General features: G+C 47.7%; 1 protein-coding gene across 2 annotated transcripts in view; it reads right to left on the bottom strand.

The window, feature by feature from the left end:
- Positions 1-14,967, bottom strand: part of LZTS3 (leucine zipper tumor suppressor family member 3) — a 60,691-nt gene that overhangs the window by 10,347 nt on the left and 35,377 nt on the right. Inside the window, exons 2-3 of one of the 2 annotated variants that reach the window (XM_062575033.1) lie at positions 3,710-4,198; positions 1,183-2,013 (exon numbers count right to left, since the gene is read on the bottom strand). In XM_062575033.1, coding sequence (XP_062431017.1) covers positions 1,183-2,013; positions 3,710-4,159 — 1,281 coding nt within the window. In that variant the 5' untranslated portion in view covers positions 4,160-4,198. The remainder of the gene's footprint in view (positions 1-1,182; positions 2,014-3,709; positions 4,199-14,967) is intronic. The other variant, XM_062575034.1, reaches the window with a different exon arrangement.

The raw sequence follows: 14,967 nt of genomic DNA, 5'->3' as shown, positions 1-14,967 counted from the left end.
AGCACATTACAGAGCCTAATTAAGCTCAGCTTCCTTGGCTTTCCATCAGGATTAGCAAAACAAGGTCTTCTTGATTCTAGAACTACTTTTAGCTTGTGCACTCTTAAAAAATTTGAAGTTTCTAGCCAATGTGTAGGATTAAAATTCCTCACATGATCAAGCTGAAAAAATGTCAGTGCTGGCTATACAAACAGTGTTTGATAGAATGGTCTAAAAATAGAAATGGAAGAAAAATGTAAGACTCAAGAGGAGAACTAGCAGGAGGAATTTGACTTTCAGTCTTTAAGGAGAGATAAACTTATTAGCAACTGAAAACAATGGGTTATAATAGGAAGTATGAGGTAAACTTGGCTATCAGTATCATTCTTAGCTCTCTTGTTTTATATCTTAATGAAAAAAAATTGAAAAGTAGGTTTCAGGGTTGCCCAAATGCAGATGTTACAAAAAATTAATTAAAATAGACTTAAACTCAATTTTGGTCGGCACAAATATCTGTGTGGAAAGGTCTGCATTCATTGAAACTGGATTCAAATGCTATTCTTTGAAGTGACCTAACAGTGAACCATAATTATTAACCAGCACAAGGATGTACACACAAAAAGTTGCACTCATTTAGTTTAATTGAAAACTACAGATTTGAGGCTCAGACAAATAAGTGGGTGACTACAGTGTCATTTGTAACTTGGAAGCCACTGACGCACAGTCTCTATCTGTGGGGAGCTCTTAAGACAAATAGGAGATACTTTGATCTACCTGAGCCCTCAGTGAGAAACTCACTCCAGAGTACAACCTCTGAAGAGAAAAATCAAGAGAACCCAGGGACTCTGCTTTAGCCAAAATGCAGAAGTTTTTGTCACCTCTGGAGCCCACACAATAATTAATTCATGTCCAGATTGTTAATTTGTCTGGAAAATCTCTCCCCTTCCATCTGCTCTCCCCCTTGTTTTTTTATTGGTGAGCTGACCTATCGGTCTGCAAACAGTAAAATAAGATATCTTACCGCTGTGGTCTGTATCCCGAACCTCGATCTAGCAAGGCACATAAGCATAGGCTGAGCTTTAGGCTCTCAAACAGAACTAGGGAAGTTGGTGTTCAAACTCATTGCTAGCTCCTAGACCCAAACTGTCCAGTGAAATCCCCAGACCTAGATACAACCCTTGGTTATTACAATGACGCGCTTACCTCCCACTTAGTCTCTTCAATCTTTGGGAGAAACTCAGCCTGCTCCTTCTTGAAAGCCACAAATTTCTTCTCCAGTTCCTCTCGCTGCTGGAGGAGTTGCCCCATATCATCTTGGAGTTTTTTTTTTTCTTGCTGGAGCTTGAAGATTTGGAGCTGCAAGGCCTGCTGAGCCCGTTGGGCCTTTTTGGAAACCTGCTGCAATTTGTTGGCATAGTTTTGCCTCAGGTCCTCCATTTCCCGCTCCCAGATCTTCTGCTTCTCCTCGAACACTTGGAAGATGGCTGCCTCGCTTTTGTCCAAGTTCCTTCGCATCTGGAGGACCTCTTGTTCCTTCTCCCACAGCCGGTCTTCCAGGTCTTGGATGATGTCATCCGTTGAAGGCGAGTGGAAAGGCATTGTTTCGTTGAGATGGTTCAGTCTGTTGAACGAAGAAGTGCTCTTGCTCGAAGACCGGCCACTATCTGAGGTAGATATCCCGTTATATCCCACGATGTTCTTATCCACATAGGTTGTTCCGATGCGGTTGATGTGGCTTGTTGAGGCGCTCATTGGACCCACATGTTGGCTATAGCCTGTCCCATATGTGGGCAGGCTTGTTAACGAGTTACGGCCTGAATCTGAAAGGCCTCCCACTTGGTTTGTAGTCCTGTTAAGGCTGGTCTTGTCGAGTCCACTTTTGGGTGCGGACGGGCTATTGCTGTTGGCATGGTTCAAGCTCTTTCTGTTCTCTGTCACCCCGTTGCTCTGCGGCGGGCAGAGATTCTGCATGGAATGGAAGTTTTTAGGAACTACTGGTTTAAAGGCTGAGGGTCTAACTAAGGGCTCATTGCTCTGCAAAAGGAAAGAGGACCACACATCAAACATTGCAGGAAGTAACAACACACAAGAGAGAGACATCAGCACAGGCTGGAGCTGATGGAGCTAAGCCATCTTTTGCTAGCTTCATATTTTTCAGCCTTAGTAGGCCTTGCACTAATTGCGTTTTAACATGGGGAACATGTGAGGAGTTGGTCACTCACAGGACAATGCTTTTATCTTCCCTCACCGCAACTGAAAAATATCTTGTCCCACACCAAATCTGCATGATTTTCCCCTGGAATTCTTCTTGGGTCTTGTAGTGCCCTCTGAAGATGGAGAGCTGCCACCGGCCTGCCAGACTTGGCCCAATGGTTCTTTTATTTTGGCAGATTATATTTTGAAGGATTCCTTGCAGTGAGAGTGTGTTTCCCTGTTGCTGAAAACTAAAGGAAGCCTTTGAATTAGCAGCCAATCTGCTCTAGGAGCAATACATTTCCCTCCTGTCAGCAGTCCCCTCTCCCCTATGTGAACATCATGTCCTGCTTATGGTCATACAGGAATACACAGGACCTTTGAGGCCTGGCCATTGCTGACCCAAGTACAGCAATAGTGGCCAAGTAACACAGTGAAACTGCTCTCTGAACATCTGTGATTCCTGCAGCCATGAGCAATGCTCGGGGGAGAAGGGACTGCAGCTCTGAAGGATGTAGAAAAAGAATTTAACACTTGTATAGACTTTTACATTCCTTTGCCAGTGAATGCACCCGAAAAGCAAAATTTTCTTCAAAATGGGATTGATTCTCCTGTGTTGCAGGTTAGTCTTCAGGTAAAAATTAACACAAAGGAAGCACCCTTGTATTGGCAAAATTTGCAAAAGCCTTTTGGGAGAAGCAGTTAGAACAAGCCCTGGAGAGCAGGCAATGTTAGAGACCAAAACCCTGATGTCTGGCATGTGGATTTGAGATGGACTGCTAGGGGCTGGTGGAAGGTCGCAGATTAATGGCGTAGGAGACAAGGCTACTGAACACGCAGAAATTGTGCAGCACAAGGCAGGAGACCTGACAGCTTCCGCAGGGCACAAGTTATGGAAGTTACTGGAGCAGATCAGCACACTATATAAAACACCTCTGACTCTGGGGTAGTTTATTGTGTCTGAGGCTCTGCTCTGCTCAACCTGGGAGAGATTCTTCCCCTGAGGCTGATATGAGCAGTGAGGACTGTGCTTGGGTGAGCAATAATGTTGATACGGGTAGTTTTGAAACCTTGGCAACTTACAAGTGGCTCTAGGACTTTGATCAGATACTGCACCATTGCCATTGGCAAGTAGTACCTTCTAGTGGCAGTGGGTCATCGGAGATAAGTGGCCCGTAAGAAAGAGTGTGACCCAGACACTGGACCTACTGAAACAAGAGCTGACTTCAGCTCTCTCCCTTAGCAATAGTGAAGGTGGGTACAGCATCTCAACTAGGTCGGAATAGCTGATGGCTTCAATGTGGTCTTAAATGAGCTGGAAACTTAGCTAGCAGTGAAAGGCTTGTTATCGATCTCGGGTTCCTCAAGAACTAGCAGTCCCCTTTGCTCAGTCCCCTGGAAGTAATAATTACATTACCTGTGTATGAGAATTACATTGTCTATGTAGTAAGAATTACACTGCCAGGATTACACCATGCTCAAAGCTTCTTGATCTGTATTTTTAGAGACATGGACTACATGCAGTAAGGATTCTCACCTGGTCTAGTTTGCCAGAGATTGGCAATATCTTTGGTGGGTTACTGGGCTCTCGGTATTGGGGAGGAGGTGGCATGTTTTTCTCATTGTTGGTGGTCACATTCCCACACATGTCCATCTTCACCTTCTCACACTTGCGCAGGTCACCGTTGATGTAGAGGGAGTTGGAGACCTTTTCTGACTTGTATGTCTTCTCCTCACCAGAGTAGCGGTTGGAGATCTCCCGTGTGGAGTATACATTGCGAGATCCCTCTGTCTCCCGGCCGCTGCTCTGCGTCCGGGTCCCCACGCTTTTCATGGCGAACTCCTGGTCATTGGCAACTCCGCTTCCCACACTCCCCATGGTGCTCTGGGAGGTGGGTTGGGAAGGCCGGGGAGCAAAAGTATGGAAGTTATCCTGACTGGGGTACGTTGGATCACTACGAACTGGCAGCGTCTCTAGCGTGGCCATGGCAGCTCAGAGATGAGGTGGAGGCACAGGTCAGTGGCACTGAGAGAGGGAAGAAAAATAAAGGACTGTTAAAAAGACGCTCTTATCTACCATAACCCTTTGCAGATTGTCATCTGCAGAAATTTACTCTGGGCTGGGTGATGCCAGAGTAGGAACTGTCCCATCTTGGCGTGCAGTATGGAGCAGATGATGAGACTGCTGTTCATGGAAGGGGAACCGGCTGGGAACCACTGGCTCTGCTCCTCCTGTTTGTCCTACTTTGACCCCCCTCCAAACTGCTTGGAGGAGCAGTGTGCTCCTGGGAGGAGCCCCCAAATCCCTCTCATTGCTGTGCAAAAGAGCTGCTGTTAAGCCTCTTGGTCCAAGGGTTGAGTTGTCCCCACGGAGAGGGTTATGTGGATTTTAGCAAGCACAGCTCTTCAGGATTGGCTGGACACAACCATTTGCTTGAAATATTTATTAAAATTGCTCACAGTCTGAGTCTGAATTATTTCTGTCACTGCTTCCAGGTTTAAATGACCTTGTATGGCTGGACAATAGAGGGTTTCCATCCATGGGCTTGGGCAATATTGCTCCCTACAGCACGTCCTTTAGATTCAATGGCAAGGCCGGCAGGAAAGGGACATGGGAAGGCATTTCTGTGGGTTTTTCCTTCTTAGAGGGGGTTATGAAGTCAGCCCTCCCACAAGTAAAACAGAAGAGCTGGTTTTATTTCTCTGGAGAGCTAGCTTAGGCCTAGAGCTTGACTCCGATGCAGTATCTCCTGGGGTCTTCCTATCTGCAATAATAATGAAATGGGGGAAAAAAAGGTTAAAACAGGGTCTGTGCTGCTTGACTCTGCTTTTATTAAATTGCATTTCTGGAGGTTTCTGCCAAGTGCTCTGCCTGTAGCTGCCTCCCTTTTCCAGAGTCCTAATCTGCAGTTAAAAGAATGCCCTGAGATGTGGCCTGAATGAGGGGCAGGCGGACTCACGCTTTGCCAAAGGGACAGGCCATTGAGCTGTTACCCGTAGCAAGCTTCAGAGCCCCTCTGGTGAAAAGCAGGGTGTGGAGTTGGTCACAGAGGGAAAAAGTGATTTAAGGATATGCTCTGATGGATGCAGAAGATGGGATGCAGGTGGGAGGGAGAGAAAGCAGACAGCTCTAGCTGAACTGGGAAGGAGCCTCCATGATTTGAGACATTTTATGCCAGAGATGTCCCAGCATGCGATAATGAGGCAGCTGTGATGGAGAGATGGACATGCCTAAATGGACATCCAAAATGCATTCAGCATTGGTCACCCGCTATCCCCTGTCCAGCTCTTTGCACCCCTCCAACACTGCAATCAGGGATACTGCAAGAGACAGCAGAACTGTCTCACTGTACCCTCTCTGCCCTGCTGGGTACAAAGCAGGTTAGGTGTTGGAGAGTGACCAGCCTCCCCTGCACATGGTGTGCAATTAAGCACCACATCACTGTGCCCCGCTGAGCCTGAAGGGTCTCCAGCTGTAATGAGCTCCCAGCCCTCTTGCCTCCTCTCTGCCCAGATGAAAGGGGCAGGCACAAAGCATGTGCCAAGGAACAGTGGCTGCCAGCTGCTGTTGCCACCTTGCCTGTGTGTCACTCAGCCAGAAAGCAACCAAGTGGCTCTCTGCCATGTCCAATAATCCGGGGAAGGAGTTTTTCCTTGGGACTTGTCCCACTGAACCACCAAGAATATTAGGTAATGAGCGTTGGGTGGACATTTGGTAGTCAGTGCTAATGCTCTTCCTGGAAGGCTGTGCCTCTGTCTCCCAACAGAGATGTCTCCATGTCACTCACTGATTATGGCCCAAAGGCTGAGCAGCAAATGAAAATCACATGAGCACTCAGTGCACCTCACAGTACGGCATGGGGACCGACCAGGATCAAGTCCAATCAAAAGGATCAAGGATCAAAAATACACATTTTTATTAGTAATACGTAAGAAAACCTCCATCAGTGGAGACAAACATCCGAGTATGGTTACACACCTGGTGAGAACATGCTCACCAGACATTTGCTGTGCTGAGTGAGTCAGGACCAACTGTGCAATATTTGGACATAACTTCCAATGCACTGAGGAGGACTCAAAGGATCACGGCCCATTTACACCTTAATGGCACTCTCCAAAAGACATCTCGTGGGTACACAACAACTAGAGATAAATCTAACTGCATGCTAGCTTCATGGGGACTTGGTTGGATTATTAAGCCAAAGAGCAGCGCAGATGGATGTAGACTGCCTGTCTGAAGCCAAACTCAATCCACAATGCTTGAGGATTTTTTTAATCATGGGAAGATTTTTTGTTCTGCTCATTACCGGAGTTTTTAGGAATAACCTGCCTTTCAGTGATTTGGGGATTTTTATAGGCTGTGTCTCTTTTACAGGACACCAGCTACCACGAAGTGGAGTGCTGAGAGATCTCAGCTTTGAGCAGGGGGAAGGCTGTGGCAGTGTTTGCCTCTGCACCCAGTCCTCCCAGGCCCCGTACAGCTGACAAAGGCAAAATCCAGTTTACTTTTTCCTCAGCTTGGTAAATTCCATAGTGACATTTACACTGACTTTCTAAAGGCAGGATGAGGTAACCGGAAAACTTGATCCTCCTTTAAAATAAGACCGACAACAACATGCAATGTGAGCTAGACAGGACAAATGTCCTTAGTCGGGCGAGAAAGGCAACCTGGGCAGAGTCATGGAAATGCCCTCCAGGCCACCTCACAGGAGGGTACCTTCCCAGCCCCATGACTTCTCCTGCCGTTGACATCAATAGTCTTCCCTGATGGAGCATCACAGCCTTTCTCTGCACTCTGGGACCCCCAGGCTTCCAGGTGGTAGTTTCTGCATCATGGACACATCTGCCTAGAGACATCTCCCAGGTATCCCGGAGGTTCAGCTGACATTCCCATTTAAGGTCAGTGACCTGAAAGCGGGTGCTTTGACTGCTTTCTGCTGATGTGGGATCAAAGCTGCAGGAGCAGTCCCTGAAAATGGACCTTTTTGCATATGTTTTTTTTTTCTTTTAATTGGGAAACATCCAAGAAAATATTCTGAAAAACTGGTTATTAGCTTATTTTGACTGTAAAGGCAGGATCTGATAAACAGAACATAAGGACAAGCATTTCAAATATGTTTTTAAAGAAATTCCAGAAGTGCCAGCATATCCTTGACAGTATAGCTGCCAAATAGGGCTATTTTTCAAGAATAATAGTTCTTGATTTTGTATCTTTTGGCCAACTCTAATTTTTGGTCAGATTGTACCTAAATCATTCCTTAGGTGAAATTAAGGGTTGAGCAAGGCTGAGGTAAGAAATACTGCTGCCAGGCTCTGGCACTGAGCTTGAAGATGGGTTTCGCTCTTTCCAGTTTCAGAGGAATACATGATAAAAACTTTCCTGAGACATTTCTCCTCCTTAAATCTCATAACCAGCTCCCACCCAAGGGAACACTAACCAAAATTGAGTTCACAGGTGATTCTCTATAAGAGAAACAAAGATGCTGAGTGTAAAACTTCTGTTTGGGCTGTGGATCAATGTCTCAATGCCTGATTTCTCCTTTCGGTCCCCAATAGCCTCCCCCTACTTTGCTGTTAATCACCACGGAGGGGATGTTAGTCTTCATTATAAATATTTGCTGCGGAAGTGAAGCTTTAGCCAGGCTTTTTAATAAACCTAAGATTGGCTGTGGCAGAGCCAGCTCATCCCTACTGAGAGATGTTAGCAGAAAATGCCTATGTTTTCAGACTGAAATGCTGTTGCTCTCTAAATAGCAATCTCTAGGCTGCTGGTGACTGCAAATGGGTGGTAAGTCATCCACTGAGGCCTATTGACAGTAAAATTAATGAGCTGATAGGTAGATTTTGGCCATGTGGGTGGGGGTGAGAAATTCTGAGGGTTGATGGCCTCTCCAAAATGCCTGGGAACTCAGGGGGTGAAGGATTTGGAGGTTGCACGCACGTACTGCTGACCCCTGCCAGAACAAACTTGGAGATGTGATGCTGTGAGAGCCCAGAGGGATTTTCTTCCTCACACCGGCAGAGGGACCAAGCTCCTGCCCTACAGTCAGCAGCAAGGACCTTTGTGCGTGGTGCAATAACAGCCACAAAATTTATGAGTAGCCACAATTGAACACCCTCAGATTTCATTAGTTTACAGTGCAGTGCTCTGTGGGAAGCCTCGTTAAACACAACCAGCCTAATTAAAGTGCAGGACTCACAAGATGAGGTAGTAAACAATTCAGACATCTGTCCTGCTGCTTGAATGCACAGGGATCGTGATACTGGAAAATCCCTGCTCTGCACTCCAACACCTGTAGCGCTGCCTAATAATATGGGGTGTGTCTGGTCTCCGAGGACACATCTTTCTTTTCTTAAATCATATTAGCAAATTAAGACAGAGCATCAGGCAGTGCTGGCCAGAATTTTCTTTCCAACAGCGCTAGAAACCATCTACTATGGTTTGCAGAGGGGTCAGAGCCTTGCCACTGCTTGTCCTGGCCTTTACGAGTGCTGCTCTGCGGTATTATGGCCATATTTCAACCTGTGCTGACACACATGTGCTGCTTTAATGCCGCGGCTGCGGATCCGGGGGCAAATCTGACTTCCCAGTTGTAAATCTATTTAATGCAAACCCTGAAGCTGTCATCAGCTGAGGCTGGAAGGCAGCAGTGCTGTGGTGAGGGTGAGCATCAGGAGGAGAGCATTGCAGGAATCCGCATGATTCCTCTGTCCACCTCCTCCCAGCACATTGACCCCCAGCAAGGGGCATGCAGCCAATGCTGCATCAGGGAGGCTTGGAGCTGGTGGAAGGGGCTACAAAGCAGCCTCAGGGGTGAAATATTTCCCATGTGGGGGAGCTTAGAGCTGCTCCAACTGTCCTGGTAATGGTGAAGCAACACAACTGCTCTCCTGAGTCTGGAGGTCATCTCTTATCACCCAGAGGTCTCATCTGCATTGCCTTAGCTGGGGCAATGAGTGATGCCAGCATCGTGCTGATGGCTAATAGGGTGGAGCAACCTGCCTTGAGGAGACAGCAAGGCTGCAGTGAGATGGGTGTCACCAAAGAGAGAACAGGCTCTTGTGGCCAGGGTAGCTGCAAAAAAAAGGTGTTTTGCGTGATCCCTCCATGCCTTGTTTCTCCACAGCGGTTCTTTAGGGCTGCTGCATCAGCTCCAAGGAAAGGAGAGGGAGGACAGACAGGAAGGGTGAAGGAGCTAGATACGTCCTGGCATCATTCTCAGCAGGGCTCGGGGGGTATGGAGGGGCCACAGCTGCAAGGTCTGGCTTGGGAAAGGGGGGGGCTCATTGCAGGGAGGCCCTGTAGCAAAAGCTACAAGACAACCCTTTCCTCTTCTATATCTTGACCAGCAATGAGTAACCTTATCCCATCATGGGGAAACTGAGGCTCATAGGGAGGGGTTTGTGCATGTGGCTCACCCCAACTTACTACCCATTCAGAGAAAATCAGATCTGGAGACTAAGCTCAACCTCATACACCACCTTCTCCTGCTATGGGGGAGATCAGAGAAGCTGGGATGTGGCCTCCTACCTCTTCCTGTCACACAATATCCACTCCTCCTCCAGCACTGAGAAATCCTCCTGCTTTGGCGCTCTTTTCTGGAGGCTGAGGGAAGCCAAACCATCTCACCTTTACCAAGGACGGCAGACACCCTGCAGCATATTACTCCTAAGCCCTTTCTTTAAATAAAGAAGAAAAGGGAAGTCAGCTCCAAACATGGCTGGGCTTAGAAGAGACTCCCAAGCCATGGCAGTGGGGCAAAAGTGGGCTCCCCTACCATGGCAGCATAGAGGAGCCACAGGTAGATGGAAAACCAAAGCAAGAGCTGGAGGTTTCAGCAACTTGTTGGCCTGCACCCTTTCCAGGTGTTTTATCTTTCTGAATGTTATAGCCCATCTGCAATGCTGAATTGGGAAGCACCAGGACCATCTTGCTCTTCATCCTCACTGTGGGCTCAGAGGGACCTCAGGAAGACACTAGGTCCATCCCCATGGAAGACTAACTCTACCCAAATTGCTCCTGACTGGCATCTGTCGAAACAGCAGCTACCTCTGACAGCTGAAACTCAGCCCTTACCTAGCTCTGCCCACCCTCCAGTTCCTGAAAGCCACTTGGTTACAACAAAAACCCAAATGAAGGGACTTTCTGCAGACACAAAGGAGAAGAAGGGAACCTTTCCAGAACAAACACTGATCTAATTTCCCATTTCCGAGAATTTGTGTGTTAATAAAAACTGAAAAGAGTTTCTTTGTCTGTCTGGATCACAGGCAAAGCAGGCTTCCCAGCATGCATCTTCACAAAAGCATGCTACCTACAAAAGGTGTCTAGTGACCTGTGTCTCACCAGTACACCACCCAATACAACCAGCTGCTGATACGGGGATTTCAGGTGACGGCACTCGAAGGGACAATGCTGGGTATGGCCAGACTTTATCGGGGCCTCACACAGCTCCACAACCACCTCCCTGTTGCATGACTTGCCTGTCTGTAAAAGGCAGCAATATTTCCTCTTCTCCAGCTGTAAGATCTTCTGGCTACCCCTCACCAGGGTTTTCTTCATTGCCTGCATTTCCAGGGGACCTCTGGATGCTGTTGTAAATACAATCCATAAAATAACTCCTGCGCCTTCACACTTGCTTTATCCAAATGATTTAGCAAATGCCTCCCAGTTAAACGGAAGAAAAATTGCCTTCAGATAAGCAGCTGAATAGTTAACTAAGCCCAGATTATGAAGGCCTGGCTCTATTTCTGCCTGAGTAGGTTAATTGTTAACACTCTAGTAACAAAGGCCTTTGGGAGACATACCTAGGCACTGTGCCATGCAAAAAGGAAATCAATCACTGGTCTCAGGCAGAGAGAGCTCTAACGAACAGCCCAAAAGCAATGCAATGCGTTGGCATGCTCACCATCCAAGGCATGTGGTCCCCATAGGGATAGGGAGCAAAGGCATCTGAAGGTCAACCTCCCTGCTTCAAGTTGCTGTAACAGGTGTTCCCATGACCTTCTACAGTCAGGTTTGATTGTTCTGATTTTAATGAGCGTGCAATTACTAATACAATGAAAACATGCACTTTTTCAGAGCCTACACCTGTGCTATGTTTAGGGTTCTGCTGGATCTTCAGTTTGATGGCACCAGTACCAGAGTGGTGGTATGGCTGGAGAAAAGAAAGATCACATCCTGGAGTGATAGAGCAGGTTAGAAATGGCATCAAGGAGGTGAAAGAAAAATAGCTGTGATAATTTCAGCTTCTTGTAGAAAGATGTGTGGATGGAGAAGGGAAGGCCAGTAAGGGGTTAGTAGCGAGAAGACAGCAGACTCCATAGGGAGCAAAATCACCTCTGTCTAGAGAAGCTTTAACAAGCACTAGAGAAGAAACACTACTGAAACACATGACCTGAAATCAGACTAGGCCAATATATCCTTAAAAGGTGTCTGAGTCTGGGTCTTGTAAAGTTAGCTGCATCTCTAAGGTGAGTGTCATTGCTTGGATCATCTTGGAGACCATGTGGCAGCTCCAGAACCGATGGTGAGATGGGAGCACACATCTTGCACCCTACTCCGTTGTGCTGTATGTCCCCTTTTCACTGAGGATGGTGGGCATGGGGGAGCCTGCTGCAGTGCTAGAGAGGATCTGATGGACCTGCCTCGCTTTGTTACATTCCCAGCTTCCCCTGAAAATTCTTACAGCTTGCCCTGGTTGTATCACCATGCACTTTGAAGAGAATTCTTGATGTACTTTTTCTCTTAACCTCCTCCCCATTAGATAGTTGCAAACAACAGTCACACCCCCCTTCACCTCCTCTTCTCCAGGCTAAGTGAGACCAGCTCTCAGCCTCTCTTTGCACACCATGTGCTCCAGCCCCTACCAGCCTGGTGGCCTCCACTGAGTTTGCTCCAGAATAACAATCTTTCTCTTGTACTCAAGAGGAGCTCAAAACTGGGCAAGGGCCCCAGATGTGGTCTCACAAGCACACTGAAGAGAGGGGAAGAATTGCTTCCCTTGCCCTGCTGGCTGCCCTCTTGCTAATATGGCCCAGACCTACTGCTTCAGCATGAGAAACTCTGTCTGATGATGAGGCCAAAAAGACCATTCTGCTGCTACTTTGCCTCCTATGTACCACAGGTGATCACACATCACCTCCTTATGACTGTGCTGGACCTAAACCTGACCAAGATCATCACTGTCAAGGTTGATTCAAGAGGCAGGGAGTTCACCTCTCTCCTCCGACTTGGCTCCAGTGCATCACCTCCTTGTCCTCTACACCCTTCTCAAGTTGCCTCATTTTGAGGAGAGGAACAGAATGAGCTTTTCCAGTATTTCAGTAACAGGCATTTTTTTTTCCAGCCCTCATACAATACTTGTGGCTCTTTTCTGCACCTTCTCCAACTCCTTTTCCCCTTCTCTGATATCCTCACTTGGCAATTGCCTGGTTTTCTTCTGCTGCTGAAATACTGCACAAAAGCACGCCCCTGCCAGACTTGAACCTGTCTGCAAAAACTCACAGATCTCCCAGTTTTCAGCCACAATCTTTTACCACAACCAAAAGCCAGACAGTGTCAGGCAAACAACTCCTGCTGTCTCCCAGGGACAGAGAGCTTTCTTTTCCTATTTATCCCCACTGAAGCAAATGGGAGCTTTGTGCCTGGAAGCTACAGAAGTGTTTCTTTTTTTTTTTTCTTTCTTTTTTTCCTCATTCAGAGCCAAAAAACAAACTTGGAAAGGCAGGGTGTAGGATCAAGCAGTGTGCTGTCTTTGTAGTCGCCCCGAGACACCTCTTCTGCAGTGGCGTTTCACTCAGCCTGCACACTCTGCTAGCTGCCTGTCTGCACATCCTACATCCGTCCGCGCAAAGGCTTTGCAATTCCTGCTGTGCTACGGAGAGATGGACAAGCTCTCAGGTGGCACCTGAGCGCTCTGTGCAAGGAGAGACCCTGAACGGTGGCAGGATATTGGCTGGCATCTTCTAGGGCTCATCTGAGCTGCCCACTGAGGGTCCTTTTGCTGCAGGAGGGCTGTAAGACTTTTGGACTGTGGCAGTGCAAAACTATGCTGTACACACATCCAAGGTGGGAAAAATCCCACTGTTGCATTTTAAAGGGGCAAACCAGTCCTGGCTATTGCAAGCGGAGTGACAGTGTATACTGAAGGCACCAGTCCTGCTCAGGGCATTACAAATACAAGAAGTATTTGCTTTTGCTAATGTATCAGAAGGGCTCACTTTTCTAAGGCCAGCTCTAGTGGGGTGCATCTGTGCCTCTCAGCAGCCCTGCATCTCTGCCCAGGGCTTGTGTGGAGGTGTTGATTAGGAGCCAGGTCGTACTTAGTCTCTGGTGCTGGCTTAGCACACGCAAACAAGTGGAAAGTTGGTTTCTCTCCCAAAGAGCCTATGGACGGAGAAAGGCCTGCATTTTTCCCTATATCCCAGATAAATCCTGCTGAGCATGGCCAAAATCATTGCCTGCAGTCAGCTTTACACCGGGGCACTGCTGGATGAGGGATCCCATCAAGGTGGAGAAATGAGGGCAGCAAAGGCAGTCAGTCATGAGAGGATTGCAATGAAGGGGCACCTGTAGGATTAATGAGACTCCAAATGGGCCCGTTGTGGCTGAGGAAGTGATTTTATGAGGTGAGACGAGCAGATTGAGTATCTCCCTGACCCTGGGGAGGGGAATCCTTCGCTGTCCCTCCCTTTCCTTTCTCCAGGCTGCATATCCTTGCTGTTGCTTGCACTGCCTCTGATGCCTGTTGCCTGTCTCTGAGCTGTTTTGACTCAAAAGTCTGGCAAAAAGTCAACCCAGGAAAAGTAGGCAGCTTGCTGCTGGGCCAGTGGCGTTCAGTCAGTTCCTCGCAGCATCCAGCCAGTGCACATAAGGCAGCAGGGCCACAGGGCCAAGATGGGCCACAGAGTGAGGGGGAAGGAGAGAGGCAGCAGGAGCAAACCCTGCAGAGAGGGATTTGGAGACCTCAGCAAGGACTAGAGCCTCACTACAGGCTGGGATGCTTTGGAGAGCGCTTTGTAGCTCTGCCAGAGAGCATTTAGCTAGTAGCAAGTAAGTTATCAATTCAGAAAGCAGATCAACACCAAAGAAATCCTGAGAGCATTCTCATTGGGGCAACCTTCACATGCCCTAAGGCTATATCCTATTGCATCATGTTTAAGTAATGCATGCCAGCAGGAAAATGCATCTAGATTATACCAGAGCCTTCAAGGAAGCAGAACCACAGTCCTAGAGGTGCTTTTTTGTTTTACAAGACAACCCAGAACAAGCCTTTACCATGGAAATCCATTCTGAAGCTCCATGTTACAGCCTCTGTCCTGGATTCCTGTTGGGGAGCATCTTATCTGGAAGCATGCAGAAGGTCCTGTTTCTCTATGAGCTCTCCAGCTTCCTAGGGGTGCGCAATGACACCTCTTGCTCTTGCCACAAGGGTACAGTGCAAACACAGCAGCAGGCTCAAACCTTCCAAGAGGTGTTTAAAACCAGCAAGGATCAAAGATGTTACCTCAGTACAATCCTCCACAACTAGGAATGGCATCCAAAGACCTGCAGGATGACGCTTCGGGCTGGTACTTCATCCCAGACAGAGTCAGCTACTAGGTTGGTCATGTTTATGTGTATCACTGTATCAGAGCATGTTCCTCCCTGACCTCAAAGGATCATCAAAACAAACTTTGCCAGTGACATCCTTCCCAAATTTTGCAGCTTGGAGAGCATGGCAGGTCTGCACAGAGGTCTCCAGCATCCTCTGTACTGCAGGGACCATTAAAAAAACAGGCAGCCCCTAAGGACAC

Source organism: Rhea pennata, chromosome 4 (genome assembly GCF_028389875.1).
Source record: "Rhea pennata isolate bPtePen1 chromosome 4, bPtePen1.pri, whole genome shotgun sequence".
NCBI classification, from domain to species: Eukaryota; Metazoa; Chordata; class Aves; order Rheiformes; family Rheidae; genus Rhea; species Rhea pennata.
Note: the sequence above shows the minus strand (reverse complement) of the source record. Positions and strands in the feature narration are given on the sequence as shown.